At 41.5% G+C, this 22,140-nt stretch overlaps 1 protein-coding gene across 1 annotated transcript in view; it reads right to left on the reverse strand.

Annotated features, from left to right (window-relative positions):
• The window catches only part of RASA3 (RAS p21 protein activator 3), a 390,943-nt gene that overhangs the window by 19,778 nt on the left and 349,025 nt on the right, over positions 1–22,140 (reverse strand). Inside the window, exons 17-21 of the mRNA XM_075336422.1 lie at positions 18,415–18,492; positions 17,634–17,707; positions 8,261–8,367; positions 6,662–6,744; positions 3,170–3,378 (exon numbers count right to left, since the gene is read on the reverse strand). Coding sequence (XP_075192537.1) covers positions 3,170–3,378; positions 6,662–6,744; positions 8,261–8,367; positions 17,634–17,707; positions 18,415–18,492 — 551 coding nt within the window. The remainder of the gene's footprint in view (positions 1–3,169; positions 3,379–6,661; positions 6,745–8,260; positions 8,368–17,633; positions 17,708–18,414; positions 18,493–22,140) is intronic.

Consider the following 22,140-nt stretch of genomic DNA (forward strand, 5'->3'; position numbering starts at 1 on the left):
TGTGTGACAGCGTGTCTGACTGCTTGCTATCACAGACTCTGTCTGCGGGACTATTGGTGTAAAAATAAATAACTAAAACAAAATGGCGTAGGGTGTCCTCATATTAGAATACCCAGCACAAACAGAGAATACGGCTACAGGCTGCTTCTCCCAGCTGTGCGTTTATCTAGGCTGTGTATCAAAGTAAGAGGAACCACAAGCAGCTTTAATCATCATGCGGTCCCCCCCCCCCAATTTTGATACCCAACCATGATAAAGTCTGACGTGAGCTGGTATTCTCAGGCTGGGGAGATCCATGCATATTGGGCCCCCAGCCTAAAAATAGCAGCCTGTAGCTGCCCGTGATTGTCGCATCCATTAGATGCGGCAATCCTGGCATGGTGACAGTAAGGGTAATAAGAGATTTGGGACAGCTCACAGCTGCCACTAAACCCTAGATTAGTAATGGGGAGTATCTATGAGACCCCCATTACTAATCTGTAAGTGAAAAGAAAAACACAAAGATTGAAAAAAATCTTTTCCTTGAAATAAAATACAAAAAACCCCCCTCTTTCACCAGTTTATTAACCCCCAAAACACCCAGGTCCGACGTAATCCATACGAGGTCCCACGATGATCAACTCTGCTACATCTGAAGTGACAGCTAGCAGGCACAGAATATGACCACCAGCTGTGAGCTTCAGGCAGATATTGAGCACAATGAGCGGTGACATCATTCAGGATATTTGCAGTCACAGCTGGAGGTTTCCACAGTCCTCCACCTGTGATTGCAGGTAACCTGACCTAAGGGGACCTCATTGAACTGTTCACAGACCTGCATCTCCTGGCAGAAAGCCCCGCTTTTTTTGCCAAGAAATGCAGATTTGGTGCAGAAATTTCTACAGCATATTCCTGCACCCAATTTACACCTCCTGGCAAAAAAAAGCGATCAAAACACTATACTGGAGGTTCCTGCATTCCTCCACCCGTAATGTCAGGTAACCTGACCTTAGATTACCTCATTGAATGGAGTTACGGAGCTAGAATCACCATGGAACCTCATGTGGATTACATCGAACCTGATTGTTTTGGGGGTTAAGAAAGTGGATGGGACAATCCTGGGCAGCTGCAGGCTGCTATTTTTAGGCTTGGGGGCCCAATAAGCATGGGTGCCCACAGCATAAGAATACCAGCTTCCAGCTTTATGAAGGCTGAGTATCAAAATTGGGGGGTGAGGAGGATAACTACACACTGATTTTTAAAATGATTTACTTTAATAATATTTAAAAAAACAAAAAAAAACAAACCCGCATGCAGTTCCTCTAATTTTGATACACAGCCAAAATAAGCACACAGGTGGCGGCTACAGCCTATAGCCATATGCTTTATTTATTTATACACCAACATAGATACCTACAGTGTGCGTGATTGATAGCAGTCAGACACAGTCACACAGGCTGGGGGCGCTGTCTGACTGCAACCAGATACATGGGGACTGCCGGTCAGTGGGGAAAGCAGTGCATATGCATCAAGATAATGAGCGGCAATGTACAGCTGCACGGAGACCGGTAAGTATAAAGTGCTTGTTTTAATCCCTCTATCCTTTCTACAACCAGGTTTGTTTTCTTTTTTTAAAACCCAGTTGGACCTGCCAATCCCAGGTATCAGCGGTTCTGCCCATCACTAATTACAATACATGGGTACATTATAAGAGTCTCTACTCCCTTGCAGTACACTAAGCCTGTGTAGACATTTGTGACATTATTGGCTGTTGGGACAGAGTGAGGATAGCAATACAAGGTAAAGTAGGTAGAATGTCACAAACGAGAAACCGTGTGTGTTCATCTTAAGACTAAATATGAGTCTCATTCTTTGTAGGGGAATTGGGCCTGCACAGATACAGCTCTGCATCTGTGATCTACCGCTATTCTTGTACCCCACCACATGCATCAACAGGTCCACAAAGAAGAGATATTAGCAGAGTATTAGTAATTTTCCTATTCATTCCATTCACCTACATGTGCAATACATATATCTGTATGTAGAAGTAGACTTGGTACTTTGCACAAATATATCTAAGATCTAAAATGTTGTGAATCACTGAAAAAAGTTGCTTTAATATGTAGTATATTTTAGCTAAACAACAGTACACAATACACAAGTGTCTGTACTAAATAAAATCAGTCAGACCAGGCACTTAAGGCCTTTTTTTAAAGGATTTTTTTTTCACGATAGCTAGTGAAGAGCAAATAGTTATTGCGTTGTTATCTTGCGTACAAGGTCATTATTACACAAGCAAATGTTAGCTTGAAAAATCGTTGTTGCGGTTGATGGAAAGTCGCTAGTCGTTTAACATTTGGGGGAGGTGTTTATGTGAATTATAGACATTTTGAAAGGCATTCATTATTCATACACACATCTACTTTTGAAATCAGGAAATGGTGACACATTGTAATTTAATAAAAATGTCTTTTCGCACACCCACAAAGACGAATCCACTTCTCTAGCGCGATGTGTTGACGAGGTGTTATCGACTTATCACATGGTAAAATTTTTGGCTGACGAGCAATAATTTTTAAGAAAGTTAAAATATCTGGTTTCACGAGAATCAATGATATTACGATCGCTGGCAGCTATTACACACTGTGAATATTGCTCTGTTTCAAATGATATTGCGATTTTATACGCAATTTTTGCCTTGTCTAAAAAGAGCTTTAGACTACTAAATGGAAGAAAAACTTATTGTAAAGCAAACAGATACTAACAGTGTAACAATTTGGCGTTTTGAAAAAAACCAAACCTCCTTTTAAGGAAATACATCCTCACAAAATTACCTAATCAGGTCATTGTGTTAAATGCATCTTTTAATAATTTGACAATGTTTTTTTTAATATCACAATCTATATTAAAAAATAAAGTTGAAATCTTGCAATTTTCACACTGGCCATAGGACTATTTTTATATTCATACTTCCTATTTTGAGCAAAAGATTTTTGAAAAGTCTCATTATCATCAATATCATAATGAACGTAACATCTCTTTCTTTAGCTGATGAAACTTAATATGGTCCTATATCGGATGCCCAAAAAGAGTTACATCAGTAGGTATCCAGAGCTTTTGCTGTACTGCCTCCCAAACTACCAATGGCCATGGGTATAGACACACACATATAACCAACACATTTTCTTACCCAGTGCATGGACTGCAGCCGGAAGCATTCTCTGAGGTAGCCTTACAACACAGCCAGTGCCCATTCAAGAAGGCTGAAGGATGGTAAACAGTGAGGCGTTTCTGGTTACATTGGCTAACTTTGGTAAGGATGTCTATCCAGTCCTTAGCTTCAACACAGTTATTTGCTTGAATATATAAGGTCCTCGAAGGCTGAATAACTTGAAACATCTAACAAGACAAAACAAACTGTAATATTTAGTAAGCAAATTTAGGCTCATCCCTATGTATCTTCCCTACCTGTCATTAGTGGCTGTGTATGTGAAAAATTATTACCACTTTTCTCATGTAGCGACGACATGGAAAGGTCAACGGTGACACCTTTTACCAGGCACTAACATGTGTGAGTAATGCATTATTTCAAGGAACCTAAGGGTAAAACTGATCTTTTCACTTTATTATCTACATTATCTGTACCATTCAGGACAAAGCTATCTACAGTTTTTTGTACAAGAGGAATCAGTTTGGAATGAATTTACCCCTCAAATCCTCGGTACACACATAGAAGTTTGGCTGACAACTGTTTCTCTAACAGTTATCTCCCTGACTCCCCAAACATGCTCAGATGGGTAGAGCGCCCCTATTTTCTGTATAAGAGAATCATTGTCACACTTCTTTGGCAGCGGTTTATCTCCAAAAGTTGGATATCCAAGAGGCCAGATACTTCTCTTTCCCCAAAATGATCTGTCGGAGAATGGCAGGAGACCCCAAACAATGACTGTCGGCAGATTCGACTGACTTTAAAGGGTTTCTCCAAGGATGTGATAAAATGGCACCCATGGTACATATAATTCAAACTGAAACCCATCCTTGTCAATTGTCAGGAGGGGCTGAAGATTGAAGATCTACAGCTCAAGACACCTGTGTCTCAACTGACAGAAGAGCTATTTCCCACATACATCAGCTGTGATAAGTGAAGAAATATCTTCTCCTTGCTGATTACAATAAACTATTGAGGAAGATGAAGCTGGAGATAACTCCCATTGTGTTCAGAGAGGAGAAGATATACAGTATTTCTTAAAAAAAAAAAAAAAAATCACATCACAGCCCTGCTCCCAGCTGACTCTGGTATGTGCGCTACAGCTCTTCTATCAGTTGACATACAGGTCTCAGAAGCTGTAGGTCTTCATTTAGCAACCCACCCGGACACGTGACTAGAACAGGCTAGAGTTTCAACTATATCACGGTTACCATTTTATCTAATTTTTGGAGAACCTTTTCTTTAAAATCTATTTGGGAACGTTCTATTTAATAGGAATATTTTATTTCTTTTTTTACAGACAAACGTATTGTAACATATCTCTTTCTAACCTGTTACTTTCTGAATTTCAATTATTTTTAAAGATATTTTATTTACATGACTCAAGATTGCATCATATGGTCTATATTTTTGTCGAAGCAATGAAATTTAAAGATTTCCTTTAGAGCAGGCGCTGGGACATAACTCCAACTGTTGATTTCTATGGGAAATTGTTGTGGGTGGCTCTGTAACATGTACAGAGGGAGGAGAGAAAGCAAGATAATTTCACTAACTATGGTCAATAGGGTGATTTACAGTGCCTTGCGAAAGTATTCAGCCCCCTTGAATTTTTCAACCTTTTCACACATTTCAGGCTTCAAACATAAAGATAAAAATTTTAATGTTATGGTGAAGAATCAACAACAAGTGGGACACAATTGTGAACTTGAACGAAGTGAACTTGAATGAAATGTATTGCTTATTTTAAACTTTTGTAAAAAAAGAATAAACTAAAACTAAAAATTGAGGCGTGCAATATTGTTCAGCCCCTTTACTTCTAGTGCAGCATACTCACTCCAGAAGTTCATTGAGGATCTCTGAATGATCCAATATTGTCCTAAATGACTGATGATGATAAATATAAGCCACCTGTGTGTAATCAAGTCTCTGTATAAATGCACCTACTCTGTGATAGTCTCGGTGTTCTGTTTAAAGCACAAAGAGCATCATGAAGACTGAGGAACACAACAGGCTGGTCTGTGATACTGTTGTGGAGAAGTTTAAAGCCAGATTTGGTTACAAAAAGATTTCCACATCTTTAAACATCCCAAGAAGCACTGTGCAAGTGATCATATTGAAATGCAAGGAGTATCATACCACTGCAAATCTACCAAGGCCCGGCCAGCCATCAAAAATGTAATCTCAAACAAGGAGAATACTGATCAGAAATGCAGCCAAGAGGCCCATGATCACTCTGGATGAACTGCAGAGATCTACAGCTGAGGTGGGAGAGTCTGTCCATAGGACAACAATCAGTCGTACACTGCACAAATCTGGCCTTTATGGAAGAGTGGCAAAGAAAAAGCCATTTCTCAAAGATATCCATAAAAAGTGTTGTTTAAAGTTTGCCACAAGCCACCTGGGAGACGCACCAAACATGTGGAAGAAGGTGCTCTGGTCAGATGAAACCAAAATGTAACTATTTAGGCACAATGCCAAATGATATGTTTGGCGTAATAGCAGCACAGCTCATCACCCTGAACACACCATCCCCACTGTCAAACATGGTGGTGGCAGCATCATGGTTTGGGCCTGCTTTTCTTCAGCAGGGACAGGAAAGATGGTTAAAATTGATGAGAAGATGGATGGAGCCAAATACACGACCATTCTTGAAGAAAACCTGTTGGAGTCTGCAAAAGACCTGAGACTGGGACGGAGATTTGTCTTCCAACAAGCCAATGATCCCAAACAAAGCAAAATATACAATGGAATGGTTCACAAATAAACGTATCCACATGTTAGAATGGCCAAATTAAAGTCCAGACCTGAATTCAATCGAGAATCTGTGGAAAGAGCTGAAAACTGCTGTTCACACACGCTCTCCATCCAACCTCACTCAGCTCGAGCTGTTTGCAAAGGAAGAATGGGCAAGAATTTCAGTTTCTCGATGTGCAAAACTGATAGAGACATACCCCAAGCGACTTGCAGCTGTAATCGCAGCAAAAGGTGGCGCTACAAAGTATTAACTTAAAGGGGCCGAATAATATTGCACGCCCCAATTTTCAGTTTATTATTTTCTATAAAAGTTTAAAATAAGCAATAAATTTTGTTCAACTTCACAATTATGTCCCACTTGTTATTGATTCTTCACCATAAAATTTAAAATTTTTATCTTTAAGTTTGAAGCCTGAAAAGAGGCCGAATACTTTCACAAGGCACTGTATGTATGGATGTTATTTGTCATTGTTACCCTTTCTGTGTTGGTAATGGCATGCCCATCTCCTGATTCTGCCTTCACAATATACCTATTGACATACCGTAAATAAGTAAAAAAAAAAACAAAAAAAAAACCAAAAAACAAAACAGTAATATAAAATGTTGATTCCAACAATGTTATTTTCTGACAAATTTTTATTTAGCTTAGATTTTTTTTATATTAAGAAACAAACTATGTTTATTTCATTTGAAATCCAACAATATTGCCATTTTACTTACATTCTTCATTTTGAAGGACTCCTCTTCTACTCTTTCTACAGCTAAAATATTTTCAATTGGAATACTGCAAAGTGGGTGATCACCTGGAAGAAACAAACAATGTTTCTATCGTAAGTACTATACACCAGCACTACTTATTACCTAAAAAAATAACATATACGAGGATTATAGGATTATACAATATTGCTTTTTATTTTATAAAATTTATCATTTATGTCTCGTTCAAACATTTATGAATCCTACTACATGTACAATCTGTGTTTTTCATGGATAGAAAGTGTACCCATTATAGTCTATGTGACTGTTTACATGCCCGTGTTTTGATTTCTTGCGGACAGAGTGGTCAAACCTGAAAAAGTAGGGGTAGATCGTGTATACAGACGTAAATTATCAAACAGAAACCCATGAATGGGTTATTTGAAAAAAATATATAAATAAAAATAACTTTGGACGTCAAGTATGTTACAACTTATATCTTTATTGCAGAGTGCACTAAAGTGGTCCATACCCATGAGACTTTAAAAAGCTGAAAAGATTGGTTTCAACAATTTTCTACTGACTATTGGCACCTTTTTGTGATATGAAAAAGTATTACAAATAGCCACTGATGGCATATATCCACCAATGAGTTTGATTTTTACCGTGGTTGTCAGGGACTATATTTAAAGGGAACCTGTCAGGTCCCATATGCCTTGTAACCTACAAGCAGGGTGATGTGTGGCCTAAAAATTCTTCCTACCCATCCCTGTGTTGTAATATTGTGTAAAATGAATTTATTAAAAAAAAAAAAATGTTTTATAACTTATGTGTTCCCTATGTAAATGAGCAGAGGTATTAGTCCTAGTCCCCAGGGTGTCGCTTCGCCCTGTCTAGTTTGCCTTCTTCATGGATTTACATGAGCGACGGCACTTCTCATTTGCGCAGCCTTCTTAACCGGGTCTTTGCTTGCCTGCTTTAGACGCGCTCTGCACATGGTCGGAGCCGCAGGAGTCTTCAGATCATGTGCTGTGCGCTTGTGAAGCTGACACGGAACACGCGGCATCTCCAGGAGCTGACGGTGACGTCGCTCATGTAAATCCATGGTATCACACCCACAGAGGCATGGTACCACAGAAAGAAGGCAAACTAGATGGGGCGAACGACGCCCTTGGGACTAGTCCCTCTGCTCATTAACATAGGGAACACGTAAGTTATAAAACATTTTTTTTATAAATGCATTTTACACAATATTACAACAAAAGGATGGGTAGGAAGGGGTTTTTAGGCCACACATCACCCTGCTTGTAGGTTACAAGGCATATGGGACCTGACAGGTTCCCTTTAAATTTTCTTCCCTTCAATGGAAGTCCAGACAACAAACCACAATAGAGACTGACCAACTATAAACAACTTAGTTAGAAAATAGCCATCTAAAATTCCTAAAGTTTAGCCAACAAAATTTTGTAAAAATAAATAAGTTCTAAAAAAAACCCCAACTGTTTGTATTAAACAGAAATTAAAGAATTTAGATACAAGTGACAAAAAAGGTTTGAAGCTAACCAACGACACTTTGTGTTTCTTAAAGTTTCACTTCAAAAAAGAGTTACATGCATGAGTTACCTTTGCCTTTCTGGTATGTAAACTCATGGTTAGTTAGTCGAAACCATCGTTTCTTGAAATTTTTCATACCAAAACGCTTCCTCCCTTGAGCTCTTTTGATCATAAATCTATGTGAAGGTTACAAAAACAAAATCTTTTTAAGATTAAGTAACACACAAAAAGAGAATATCAAATCATGAAACACAATATTAATACATATCTTAATGGTTGCACATTTCTAAATATCACAAGAAATAGCCAAGAGAAAATGTAAACACCTCAACATTTATATACCAGCAAATAAGCAGCAAATCTAATATATAAAGCTGAGTGTGTGTGTGTGTGTGTGTGTGTGTGTGTGTGTGTCCGCTAAAGGAATCCGCACTGTCGCATTTACAATCACAACATTTTGCACAGACGCCTCATGTGACCCAGGGAACGTCGTAGACTGTTTTGACAGGAAAATTTAACCCCGCGCTTTACAGTTACTGTCCAAAAAACATGCCTCCATTAAAGTGAATGGAGCCTGGAACTACAGGTTATTAATAGGAGCTGTGATTGGTTGCTATAGGAACAAAGGACATTGTTAGTATAAGAAGCTTATGTGTGAGGTAATAAGATGTCGGTGGACAGACAGGCAAAGGGGCAAAGAGACAGACAGACCGGGGCAAAGAGACAGACAGACCGGGGCAAAGAGACAGACAGACCGGGGCAAAGAGACAGACAGACCGGGGCAAAGAGACAGACAGACCGGGGCAAAGAGACAGACAGACCGGGGCAAAGAGACAGACAGACCGGGGCAAAGAGACAGACAGACAGACAGACCGGGGCAAAGAGACAGACAGACAGACAGACCGGGGGAAAGAGACAGACAGACAGACAGACCGGGGGAAAGAGACAGACCGGGGGAAAGAGACAGACCGGGGGAAAGAGACAGACCGGGGGAAAGAGACAGACCGGGGGAAAGAGACAGACCGGGGGAAAGAGACAGACCGGGGGAAAGAGACAGACCGGGGGAAAGAGACAGACCGGGGGAAAGAGACAGACCGGGGGAAAGAGACAGACCGGGGGAAAGAGACAGACCGGGGGAAAGAGACAGACCGGGGGAAAGAGACAGACCGGGGGAAAGAGACAGACCGGGGGAAAGAGACAGACCGGGGGAAAGAGACAGACCGGGGGAAAGAGACAGACCGGGGGAAAGAGACAGACCGGGGGAAAGAGACAGACCGGGGGAAAGAGACAGACCGGGGGAAAGAGACAGACCGGGGGAAAGAGACAGACCGGGGGAAAGAGACAGACCGGGGGAAAGAGACAGACCGGGGGAAAGAGACAGACCGGGGGAAAGAGACAGACCGGGGGAAAGAGACAGACCGGGGGAAAGAGACAGACCGGGGGAAAGAGACAGACCGGGGAAAGAGACAGACAGACACAGATAGAGACAGAGATATAGAGACAGTCATAGATAGAGAGGCAGACAGACACAGAGACACAGAGATAGAGACAGATAGAAACAGACAGAGACAGATAGACAATGAAAGAGACACGCAGAGACACAGACAGACAGAGACAGACAGACAGAGACAGACAGACAGAGACAGACAGACAGAGACAGACAGAGAGACAGACAGAGAGACAGACAGAGAGACAGACAGAGAGACAGACAGAGAGACAGACAGAGAGACAGACAGAGAGACAGACAGAGAGACAGACAGAGAGACAGACAGAGAGACAGACAGAGAGACAGACAGAGAGACAGACAGAGAGACAGACAGAGAGACAGACAGAGAGACAGCAACGCACAGAGACTGGGAGAGAGAGAGAGAGACAGTTACTACCCCGGGCAACGCCCGGGTACTACAGCTAGTAAAGTAATAGTGAGTGGATGAAAAACCTATAAATGAATTTGAAAATCTGCAATGTCTGTTTCATACCAGATAGACAAAGAAAAAAAAAAAAGTACAGATTAGTATAAGGCGCTGTACGCACTAGACGGAATTTCCTGCGGATTACCCGCGGGTTTGCTGCATGTTTCGCTGCAGAAAATGTTCATAACATCTCTGCAGTGATTCACCAGCAAATCCTATGGGAAAAAAAAATGCTGTGCACACTATGCGGAATTTAACAGCTGTATGTTTTGCTGCGGGATTCCCGCAGCAAAAACAATTACATGTCACTTCTTTTCCGCAGGTCCCTGTAGTTTCGAGGGCTGGCAGATCAATCACCCGTTGACTCTGGGTCTGCGGAGGATTGATCCCCGGTATCTGGCCAGATGCTGCTATCCGTATAACGTTTATGGGGAACAGAATCTGGCCCAAAGGGGTAGAAGCAAGAGCTTCATACTCATCGATGACCGGGTGGCTGTCATACTGTACCCGCGGCGGCTCTTTCATCTTCCAGAGCCGGCTCATTATTCCATCTCGTATTCACTCCTTCCCTGCTCACCGGTGGCTGTGATTGGTTGCAGGCAGACACACCCCCACGCGGAGTGACAGCTGTTTCAGTGCAAACAATCACAGCCGCCGGTGGGCGGGTCTATAGAGTACAGTAAAATAAATTAAAATAAACGGCATGCGTTCCCCCCCAATTTTGATAACCAGCCAGGATAAAGCCTCACAGCTGGGGGCTGGTATTCTCAGGCTGGGGAGCCCCACATTATGGGGAGCCCCTAGCCTAAAAATATCATCCAGCAGCCGCCCGGAATTGCCGCATTCATTAGATGCGACAGTCCTGGACTTTTCCCAGGTCTTCCCATTGCCGTGATGCGGTAACAATAGGGGTAATGAAGGAGTTAATGGCGGCAGCCCATAGCTGCCACTAAGTCCTAGTTTAGTGATGGCAGGCGTCTATATGACACCCCCTCATCACTAAACTGCAAGTGAAAGTAAATAAGCACAAAGACCCCAAAAATCCTTTATTTGAAATAAAAGACAAAAAAGCCCCCTCTTTCACCACTTTATTATCCCCTAGTAACAGCCCTCTAGGTCCGACGTAATCCACAAGATGTCCCAAGACGCTTCCAGCTCTGCTACACCTGACACTCACAGTGAGCGCCATAGACCATGACTGCTCACTGTGAGGGTCAGGACGCAAGTTAAGTGAGCCGCCAAGATCAGCGGTGACTTCACTGATGTGCTTTGCAGTGACAGGTGGAGGACTCCAGGTGGAGGACCCCAGCGGTCACTGCACATCAGCTGACTGAAGTCACCGCTGATCTTATACTCACCTTCTCCTGCGAGGCTGCCTCCGGACACTGCTCTCCTGCTTCCAGGCTGCCCTATGCATATGTAGTTATGCAGTGCACAGCTGATCCGCAAACAGCAGAGCGTCTGAGGCAGCCGCGCGGGACAAAAGCATGGCCCGGAGACTTCAGCACCATGGACAGCAGGATCGGGGAGAACTGTTAAATCCCGCAGGGAACAACCTGCGACAATTCTGCACCAAATCCGCAACAATACTACATGCGGATTTCGGTGCGGATTTTTTGCGTTTTTTTTCCCGCAGGTGCGGAAATGTTTAAGAGCCTGCGGAATTTTCTTAATAAAAATTCTATTTTTTAGTGCGCACTGGGCCTAAAGGTATTTTCTAGGATTTTTTAACTACTGACCTAAAAATATTCCTACAGATATAAAGAAAACATATTGCAATAACTCAGTAGACAGTAGTTCGTCATCCAACTCTTTAAAAGACATTTCTAAGATTAATAAAGCACTTTAGAATCCTGCCTAAATGAGTCTCTATTTTTTTGTTTGTATTTTACAAGTGCAACATCTGAATACATTTCTTTCCTAATAGACCAATATAACTTTAAATTGTATAAAAGGACAATTGATCTGACAGAAATCTTTCTGATCTGCCAGAAAATAGAAAACTGCAAATTTGGTGCAGAAAGCTGGTGCAGACATTTCTGCACAAAGTTTTCATCTCCTGGCAGAAAACTTCACCGAAAAGGTGTCAAAACTGTTTTTGTGCGGTTTTATTTTTTGCCAAGCGATGCAGATTTTTTTTGCCAAGAGATGCAGATTTGGTGCTGAAACTACCATAATACACCATGCTGTTTTGATGCATTTTTTTGCCAGGAGATGCAGATTTGGTGCAGGAATATAGTGTATAAATTTGAGCAGCAAATCTGCATCTCTTGGCAATAAAAGATGCACAAAAATTGTTTTGACACAGTTTCGGTGCAAATTTAGTGCAGAAATCTGGTGCAGACATTTCTGCACTAAATTTGCATCTAATAGCAGAAAATAGCATAAAAAACATTTTTGTTTGTTTTTTTGCCGAGATGCAGATTTGGTGCTGAAATTTAAACACCATATTTCTGCACCAAATCTACATCTCCTGTCAAAAATTGCATCACTATCGCATCAAAAACGCATCGTGTTTTGAAGCTTTTTTTTTGCCAGAAGCTGGAGATTTGGTACAGGAATATGGTGTATAAATTTCAGCACCAAATCTGCATCTTTTGGCAAAAAAAGTGGTTTTCTGCCAGCAGATGCAGGTCTGTGAACTCAGTTTACCTGAGGTGAGGTCACAGAGTTTAATGAGGTCACCTGAGGTCAGTTTACCTGCGGTGACAGGCGGGGCACTTTGGGAACTTCAGCTATGACCACAGATAAACTGAATGATGCCACTCCTCACAGCTGCAGCTAGTCAGTCTCTGCCTGAAGCCCACAACGTGCGGACATGTTCTGTGCCCACATGCTGTGACTTCAGTATGTACACCATGTTCCAAATTAATTTCAATTAAAGTCATTGATGGTATTGTCTCAGGGTTCTTTGGGATCACTGAAATCAATCTCAGATACCTGTGATAATTAGTTTGCCAGGTGAGCCCAATAAAAGGAAAACTGGATGTTCCACAATATTAAGCAGGCCACAGTTTTCAACTAACATAGGAAAGAAAAAGGATCTCTCTGCTGCTGAAAAGCATCAAATAGTGCAATGCCTTGGACAAGGGATGAAAAAATTAGATATTTCACGAAAACTTAAGCGTGATCATCATACTGTGAAGAGATTTGTGGCTGATTCTGAGCACATACGTGTTTCTGCTGATAAAGGCAGAATGAGGAAGGTTTCTGCCAGGCAAATGTATCAGATTAAGAGAGCAGCTGCTAAAAAGCAATTACAAACCAGCAAACAGATATTTGAAGCTGCTGGTGCCTCTGGAATCCCTGGAACCTCAAGGTGTAGGATCCTTCAAAGGCTTGCTGTGGTGCATTAACCCACTATTCGGCCACCCCTAACCAGTGCTCACAAGCAGAAACGGTTGCAGTGGGCCCAGATATACATGAAGATTAATTTGTAAACAGTCTTGTTTACTGATGAGTGTCGAGCAACCCTGGATGGTTCAGATGGATGGAGTAGTGGACGGTTGGTAGATGTCCCATGTCCCAACAAGGCAGCGACGTCAGCAAGGAGGTGGAGGAGTCATGTTTTGGGCCAGAATCATGGAGAGACATCTGGTAGGCCCCTTTAGGGTTCCTGAAGGTGTGAAAATGACCTCTGCAAAGTATATAGTTTCTAATTGACAACTTTTTTCCATGGTACAAAAAGCAGAAATGTGCCTTCAGGAGCGAAATCATCTTCATGCATAACAATGCACCATCTCATGCTGCAAAGAATACTTCTGTGTCATTGGCTACTATGGGCATAAAAAGGAAATAAACTCATGGTGTGGCCACCATCTTCCCTGACCTCAACCCTATAGAGAACCTTTGGAGTATCATCAAGCAAAAGATCTACTAGGATGGGAGGCAGTTCACATCAAAACATCAGCTCTGGGAGGCTATTCTGACATCATGCAAAAAAATTCAAGCAGAAACTCTCCAAAAACTCACAAGTTCAATGGATGCAAGAATTGTGAAGGTGATATCAAAGAAGGGTTCCTATGTTAACATGTAACTTGGCCTGTTAGTATGTTTTGGATTTAAATAGCTTTTTATTTCAGTGAATGTGACCTCCTAATGCTGCAAATTCCTTAAATGAGCATTTTCAGTTCTTTAAAACATATAATATGTTTAGAAACTCTACTGTGCCTAATAATTTTAAACAGTGCATTTGAGTTTTTTTTAATTTTGAAGATCACATTGTTATGATTGGCAGGTTTCTTCAATAAAATTCAATGTATACTCTAACGGGTGATGACTTATTAGACTGACTGTCATTTGCACCAATAATTTAGGAAAATCATAGAAAAATATAATTTGCATAATAATTTGGAACATGGTATATGTAGCAAGTCCAGATTTATCGTGGGACCTCATGTGGATTATGTCGGAATTGGGGTTAATAAAGTGGTGTAAGAAGGTGTTTTTTTTTTGTTTCTTATTTGAAATAAAGGATTTTTTCGGTGTTTGTGTTTACTTCTTTTCACTTACAAATTAATAATGGGGGGACTCATAGATGCCTCCCATTACTAATCTAGGGCTTAGTGGCAGCAGTGAGCTGTAATTAACCCCTTACATTACTCAGATTGCCACTGCACCATGGCAATTGGGATTAGCTGGGTAAAGTGGCGGAATTGTCACATTCAATGGAGGCGACTATTCTGGGTGGCTGCAGGCTGTTATTTTTAGGCTGGGGAGGGGGCAATAACCATGGGTCTCCCAAGCCTGAGAATACAAGCCCCCAGCTGTCGACTTTATCATGGCTGGCTATCAAAACTTGTGGCAACTGCAAGCCACTTTTTAAAAAATATTTATTTAAATAATAAAAAAAAGCCACATGGGGTCCCTCTTATTTTGATACACAGCCAAGATAAGCATACGGCTGGGGGCTGTGCTGGGTATCATAATATGGGGGACCCTACACCAATTTATGTTTACAGCATTATAGATACGCAGACAACGTGTGTGATTCCAAGCCGTCAGACATGCAGTCTCAGAGGGTGGGGGAGCGGTCTGACTGAAACCAATCACAGATGCCAGTGGGCGGGGTAAGCAGTGAATATGCATGAGGCTAATGAGTGACCACAGAAGTAATGTTACTGCCATGTGGGAGACTCTGTAAATATAATGCTCCTGCTTATCCCTATTTTTTTTACTTTTTCCTTTCATTTTTTTTTTTTTTTTTTTAATCAGGGTGGCCAGATTCAGACAGTTACAGTTCCCTGAGAACTCCAAGCCCGGTGTTAGTGCTCAAATTCTAGCTATCCTGCACGGATTCGAACTTTTACAGTCCGGGTTTGCCCATCACTACTTATAAGAAGGTTTTGTCTAAAAGTGTCACACTTCTGGCAGATCATTTCCAATGATTGTGCAGGTGTGTAGTTCCAGTCGGATATCCTCCAATGTGCAATGGTTAATGATGCAAGTTAAGGCCGCTTTACACACTGCGATATCGTTACCGATATCACTAGCGTGTGTACCCGCCCTCATCGGTTGTGCGTCACGGGCAAATCGCTCACCGTGGCGCACAACATCGCCCGGACCAGTCACACTACTTACCTGCATAGCGACGTCGCTGTGACCGGCGAACCGCCTCCTTTCTAAGGGGGCGGTTCGTTCGGCGTCACAGCGACGTCACTAAGCGGCCACCCAATCAAAGCGGAGGGGCGGAGATGAGCGGGACGAACATCCCGCCCACCTCCTTCCTTCCTCATTGCTGGCGGGACGCAGGTAAGGAGAAGTTCGTCGTTCCTGCGGTGTCACACATAGCGGTGTGTGCTGCCGCAGGAACGACAAACAACATCGTACCTGCAGCAGTAACGATAACTGAGCTTAGGGGGGAATGTCACCGATTAGCGATTTTGAACGTTTTTGCAACGATTCAAAATCGCTAATAGGTGTCACACGCAACGACATCGCTAACGCGGCCGGATGTGCGTCACAAATTCCGTGACCCCAACGAGATCGCTTTAGCGATGTCGTAGCGTGTAAAGCGGCCTTTAGACTAGGTAAATATGAGCGTACCCTGGCCAATAGCAAATCATTCATCATCGAGCATTCTGGGTTTGCGTTCTGAGTAAATAATATGTGACGTCACAATCTTGTACTGAGTGCGATAAGATCCACATCAAAACAAACGTTGGAGGATACACTTGATGTTGATTTCTCAGGAGCAAGAAGAGTGGGTATTGTTTAATTGCATTGGAGGACAGGCTTGATGTGGATCTTAAATAGTATCTGTCAACCTTTTGCGGTTTTTGAATTATCAATATGGGCATACAGGTGGTATAAATGTGAAATTTGCCATACCTGTCTATGGGGCGTGTGCTGCCTGGAAGATAAGCCTGCTTCCAGTCTTCATTATACAGAATTCCTCCTTCCCTTCTTTTCCGTGGAGTCCTTGTGATATCAGGTTCGCGACTGGAAATCTTGCGCCTGCACATTATGCCTGCCATCTCTCCCCGCACTGTCCCACCCTTCTGTGGGCCCAGGATTCTATTTTGCTGTGTGCAGGGGAGTCACTCCTGCTTCACAGTGCAGGGGAGAAAAGGCAGACAGAATGTGCAGGCCATTCTGTATAAGGTACAATTCTGTATACTGAAGACCGGAGGCAGGCTTATCTTCTGGGTAGCACAAACTGTATATCGCCCGGAAGATAGAAGATATAAAAGAGGATTTTAACCAAACAACCATCATCCAGAAGGCATACAGGTATGTCTATTTTTACCTTTATACCACCTGTATGTCCATATTGATAACTAAAAAAATGCAAAATGGTGACAGATTCCCTTTAAGTCCTCTCTGTACAAGTATTGTGATGTCTTATACTAAATACTCAGGACACTAGCTGAAATGCTGGACAGTGGTGGGGAAAATGCTCCCATTTGGGGCATTACCATACTTAACTAAATCCAACCTGGATTATTGAGCATTGCACAATAGAGAATATGTAAAGGGTGGATGTACACGACCAGGACACAGCGTGTATCTTCAGGGCCCTGAGTGTTGTCTGCAGGAAACCAAAACTGCCCGTGGCCAAGATCAGGGCTCAGGCCAATGTGGACTTTGGCTTTATTCTCCCTGTGGAGAACACTCATGTTTCTGTAACATAAATTGACATGCTGCGGCTTGGAAGGTAATGCATGTCAGTTTGATGGTATCATTAGTTACCATGCTGGTAGTGAATATATTGTTTTCAACTATACCTACTGTCTGCTTTTAGTTACTTCTCAATTTGCAAATAGATTATAAACAGAGCACAAATAATTGGATAATATGTAACCTTTGCTTACTGAATACTTGTTCTTGTGTGGTGGATTTTCATAATCAAAACAAACTAATAAATTCTAGAGCAAAGAAATTATGTCGGTTGCCCATAGTATCAAAGCAGATCTAAGCGATCATTTTCTATATTTAGGATAAAGAAATGAAAGAATTGATGTAATTACTACCGACGATAAACATAGTGTTGCTTCTGTAGAAGAAAAGAAGCCTAGGCTTAATCTTACCCTTCTTTAAGAAGAATTGGTTGCTCTATGCTCTTGTGGTCTCTCCTTCCTGAGGAGGAAATCAGGTCCAGGAACTAAACAACCAGGAATATGAGTTAATGACAAAGAAAATGACTGAATGATGTGAATACAAACAAGCCAATATCTATAAATGGAACTGTAGGTGGATTGTGTGTCCACCAAGCAAGATCATATTGCATGAATGTATTCTGGACATGTCTCTTCACCAGCTACATGACATCTGACAATTAAGACACGTGGCTCTACTTGCATCAACATCATTTACAGGTAGCAAATTAATCTAGTAGTAATCCACTAATGCTTATACTATACACAATAACATCATGTAATGTTATTAGTATACTCATTTTAATAAGAACCAACATTAGATTGCTATAAAATATATATTAGTGAGCCAGAAATGCTACCAGCTGCTTATAATAGAAGCCAAAAATAGGAAAGATATAGCTGGCCCTTCATTGTTGTCAAATATAAAATTTGTGCAAATTAATTATTTTGATTAGAATTCTGTAATTTAGATGCCATTTTTAAGGATTGCTTTCCAGAACCTTGTTTTTGATGTGATTTTAATCAGATCAAGCGACTGAAAAGGGTCTCAGGATCGGCCAGTTAACTGTTAAGGATGTTTTATGTGTGATTATAATACAGGGAATCGAACAAGGGTGTGTTAGGTTGATAAAAGAGTTAATACATGGACGTATAAACTGCTATAGGACAATTGTGCACTCAAAAAACCCCCCAAAAAATCTGAGGAACTCACATTCTTCACAGCATCTGCATACTTCTGCTCATTAAAGTGGTCATAAAATGCAGCCATATAGGTCTCTTTGAAACTTGCCTGCAAAAAAAAAAAAAAAATAAGAGGTTATAACAGAAATGGCTATATAATATCAGAATGGTAAGAAGTGCAGAAAATTGATTGTCTAATCTTTGGTAAATTAGTTATGATCACTATAATAAAAATTTCTGCTACTTTGTAATATGTAGAGTTTCAATTACTGATGAGGAAGCACTAAAATGCTCGAATCGAGCATGTCGGACGCTCGGACGGGCTCGACTTTAGTACCGAGTATAATGAAAGTCAATGGGAAACTCAAGCATATTTTTTTTTTTTAAACTTTATTATATTTATGTCAACAATAATAATGACGAGTTTTTAGACATTCACTTACCAATAAATCATCAAAACAAATCCCGATAACCTCCCTCCCCCCTCCCTCTCTGCGTGTGTAAACTCAAGCATTTTGTCGAAAAACCCTAACAGTAGGGCTGGGGGGGGGGGGACGTTGCTAAGAGAAATCGCGTTAAAATAGAATGGGAACAGCATGGGGAAGACACCTGGATGCAGATTGCTCTGGTGTAATGGCAATAAGGGTAATTATTTTGAAGGATGATGTAAGCTGTGTAATGTGCCATCATTGAGCCCATGGGTTAGTAATGGAGAAACATCTATCAGAAGTCCCCCATTACTAACCCAGTATTCGAAGAAAAAAAAAAAAAAAACACAGAAAAATAGAGTTTATTTCAATAAAGGGTCCCCCACACTATCCCTTGTTGACCAATTTATTATTAAAAATGTTCCCATGAAATCCCGCCATAGTCCACGTTCACCAAATGCAACTCCAGCGACTGTGAAGAGCAGTAAAGTACAGCTATTCTCAGACACTGGGTAGTGACGACAACCTTCATCAGAGCCGCCAGCTCAACAAAGTATAGCTCAGTAAAACCCGGCGATGCTGATGAGCATTGTAGTCACTACCTGGCTAGTTTCATGGATACATTTTTGATAATTAATTAGTGAACGAGGGATAGTGTGGGAGAGTATTCAGTCAAACAAACTATTTTTTCCTGTGTGTGACTGATGGACACCTCTACATTACTAACCCTTCGGCTTGATGCCAGCTGATATCCACCCCAAAAAACATTACCTTAATTGCCACCACATAGTGTTGAGTGAGTAGTTAAAAATTTGTACTCACCCTGCTGTTAGCGAGTACTGTCCGCTACTCCCATATTCGTTACGAGTAGCGGGTGCAAGTAAACCAAAAACTGTACTTTTTGTACGAGTAGCGAATAGTATGGCTTTCCGTTTACTCGCTACTTAGCGAGTATTTCCTATTGACTTACATTGCGCCTGCTACTTGTAACGAATATGCAAGTAGTGGGCAGTACTCGCTAACAGTATAGAGAGTACGAATAGTCAACTACTCACTCAACACTACGACCGCACCAGGAAAAAAAAAAAAAATCGGGAAGAGCCAAGCAAAGCACCAGAATTGGCAAATCTAATGTGATGTGCCAATTGTGGAGAGTCTGCAGGTTGGTATTTTCAAGCTGGGAAGGGGCAATGTCCATGGACCCCAGTCCGCAGATGTTTTACCTTGTCTGGTTATCAAAAAGTATGGGGGACCCATGACGTTTTTTAATGTATTTATTAACAAGTATAGTAAACTGCACATGAAAGACACATAGATAACTGTCAGAAATATAGTTAGTGCCTTGCATGTGCAGTTTGCTATACTTGTTAATAAATACATTAAAAAACGTCATGGGTCCCCCATACTTTTTGATAACCAGACAAGGTAAAACATCTGCGGACTGGGGTCCATGGACATTGCCCCTTCCCAGCTTGAAAATTATATATGAATATATTATTATAAATGAAAAGAAAAAAAAAAAAGAAAAAAAAAACAACATGGGGTCACCCTTATTTTTGATAATCTGCTAAGGTGAAGCATACAGCTAGGGGCTGATATTATCAGGTTGGGAAGGTCCATTGATATTGGCCCCATCTCAGCCTAAAAATACCAGCCGACAGCCACCCCAGACTTGATGCACTCATTAGATGCCCCATTTCTAGCTCTTTGGCCGGCTCTTCCGACTGCCCTGGTGTAGTGACAATCATGTAATATTTTTGGGGGTTAATGTCAGCTATATACTATCATATATATCATCTATAGTAGGGGTTAGTAATGGAAAGGTATGTACCAGACTACCCCATTACTAACCCAGCAATCCAAAAAACAAAAACACACACGGTAAAAATAGTTTATTTGAATAAAGACTCCCCCACACTATCCTTCTTTCACCAATTTATCAAAAATGTTCCAAGAATGCAGCTCCGGCGACTGGTAGTAGCAGTAAAATACAGCTATTCATAGGCGCCGGGTAGTAGCAACAATGCTACTCAGCGATGGATGCAGTGATCCGCTGAGTGGAGCGTTGAGCCAGCAGCTCTACTCAGTGCCTGTGAATAGCTGTAGTTGACTGCTATTCACAGTTGTTGGAGCTGCATTAGGGGAACGTAGATTACGATGGAATTTCGTGGGAAGATTTTTTATAATAAATTGGTGCACAAGAGATTGTGCGAGGGAGTCTTTATTCAAATAGACTATTTTTTTCTTGTGCGTGTTTTTCTTTTGACGTTCCGGTTTAGTAATGAGGGAGCCTGACAGAGACCTCTCTATTACTAACATCAGTTCTTGATGCCAGCTGGCATTACACACCTGACAACCCCAAAAAATATTACCCCGATTGCCCCTGAGCAAGGCAATCAGGTACACCAAGGCAAAGTGGCCAGAAGTGGAGCATTTAATGTGATGCCAATTCTGTGGCGGCTGCGGGCTGGTATTCTTAGGCTGGGAAGGGCCAAATAACCCTGGACCTTCCCAATCTGATAATATCAGCCCAAAGCTCTCTGCTTTACCTTGCTAGTTATCAAAATAGGCGGGACCCCATGCAGATTTTTCAAACTATTTATTAGGTTAAAAACACCCTTTATTGACACATGAAAGGTACTAAAGAGTGCAAGTGTACAATATACAATGTACTGCAATAGCAATTAAACACTACCTATATGCCTGCTCTAATCTAAGCTCTCCCTCCTATCAAGCACTGTGCCCCCAGGTCTCATATAAGACTTGATGACGGGATGTGGCCGGCCAATCACAGTAATGCCAGTAGCCAACATGGCTACAACATTACCATCTATGGCAGGGAATCCCAGCATGTTTATTGGCTGTCTAACAGCATGGCACTCAGACACCTGGAATACTTGGTTGAGTATCGAGCAGTGGCAAGCACACTTGCTCATCACCAGTTTGAACTGCTTGTTTTTGTAATGTAGATATTGAAGAAGTCGGAGCTATAAGTTGTGAACATAACATATACCTAAAACTTTATGGTACCCTACTTTGTTGAATGAGGGTAGCAGCAAAGTTAAATCTCAACTCACAAATCCAATTACAAGCAATCTGAATCCACTATGAGGATGATTTTGTCATGCAAACTATAAAAGGAGTTGTCCCAATTTAGAAAACACATTTTATACACCCTAGCAGGAAATTCTGAGCTAATAGTTAGGTCCCATGTTTAGGATCCTCTCCTCTGGCCAGAGATGAGAGCGGTTACAAAGAGTGTCTAACGCTCTAAAAGACTTGTTCTCTCTTGCATCACACACACAGTAATGGATTCGAATGGAAACTTT

This window comes from Anomaloglossus baeobatrachus, chromosome 2 (genome assembly GCF_048569485.1).
Source record: "Anomaloglossus baeobatrachus isolate aAnoBae1 chromosome 2, aAnoBae1.hap1, whole genome shotgun sequence".
In the NCBI taxonomy this organism is placed as follows: Eukaryota; Metazoa; Chordata; class Amphibia; order Anura; family Aromobatidae; genus Anomaloglossus; species Anomaloglossus baeobatrachus.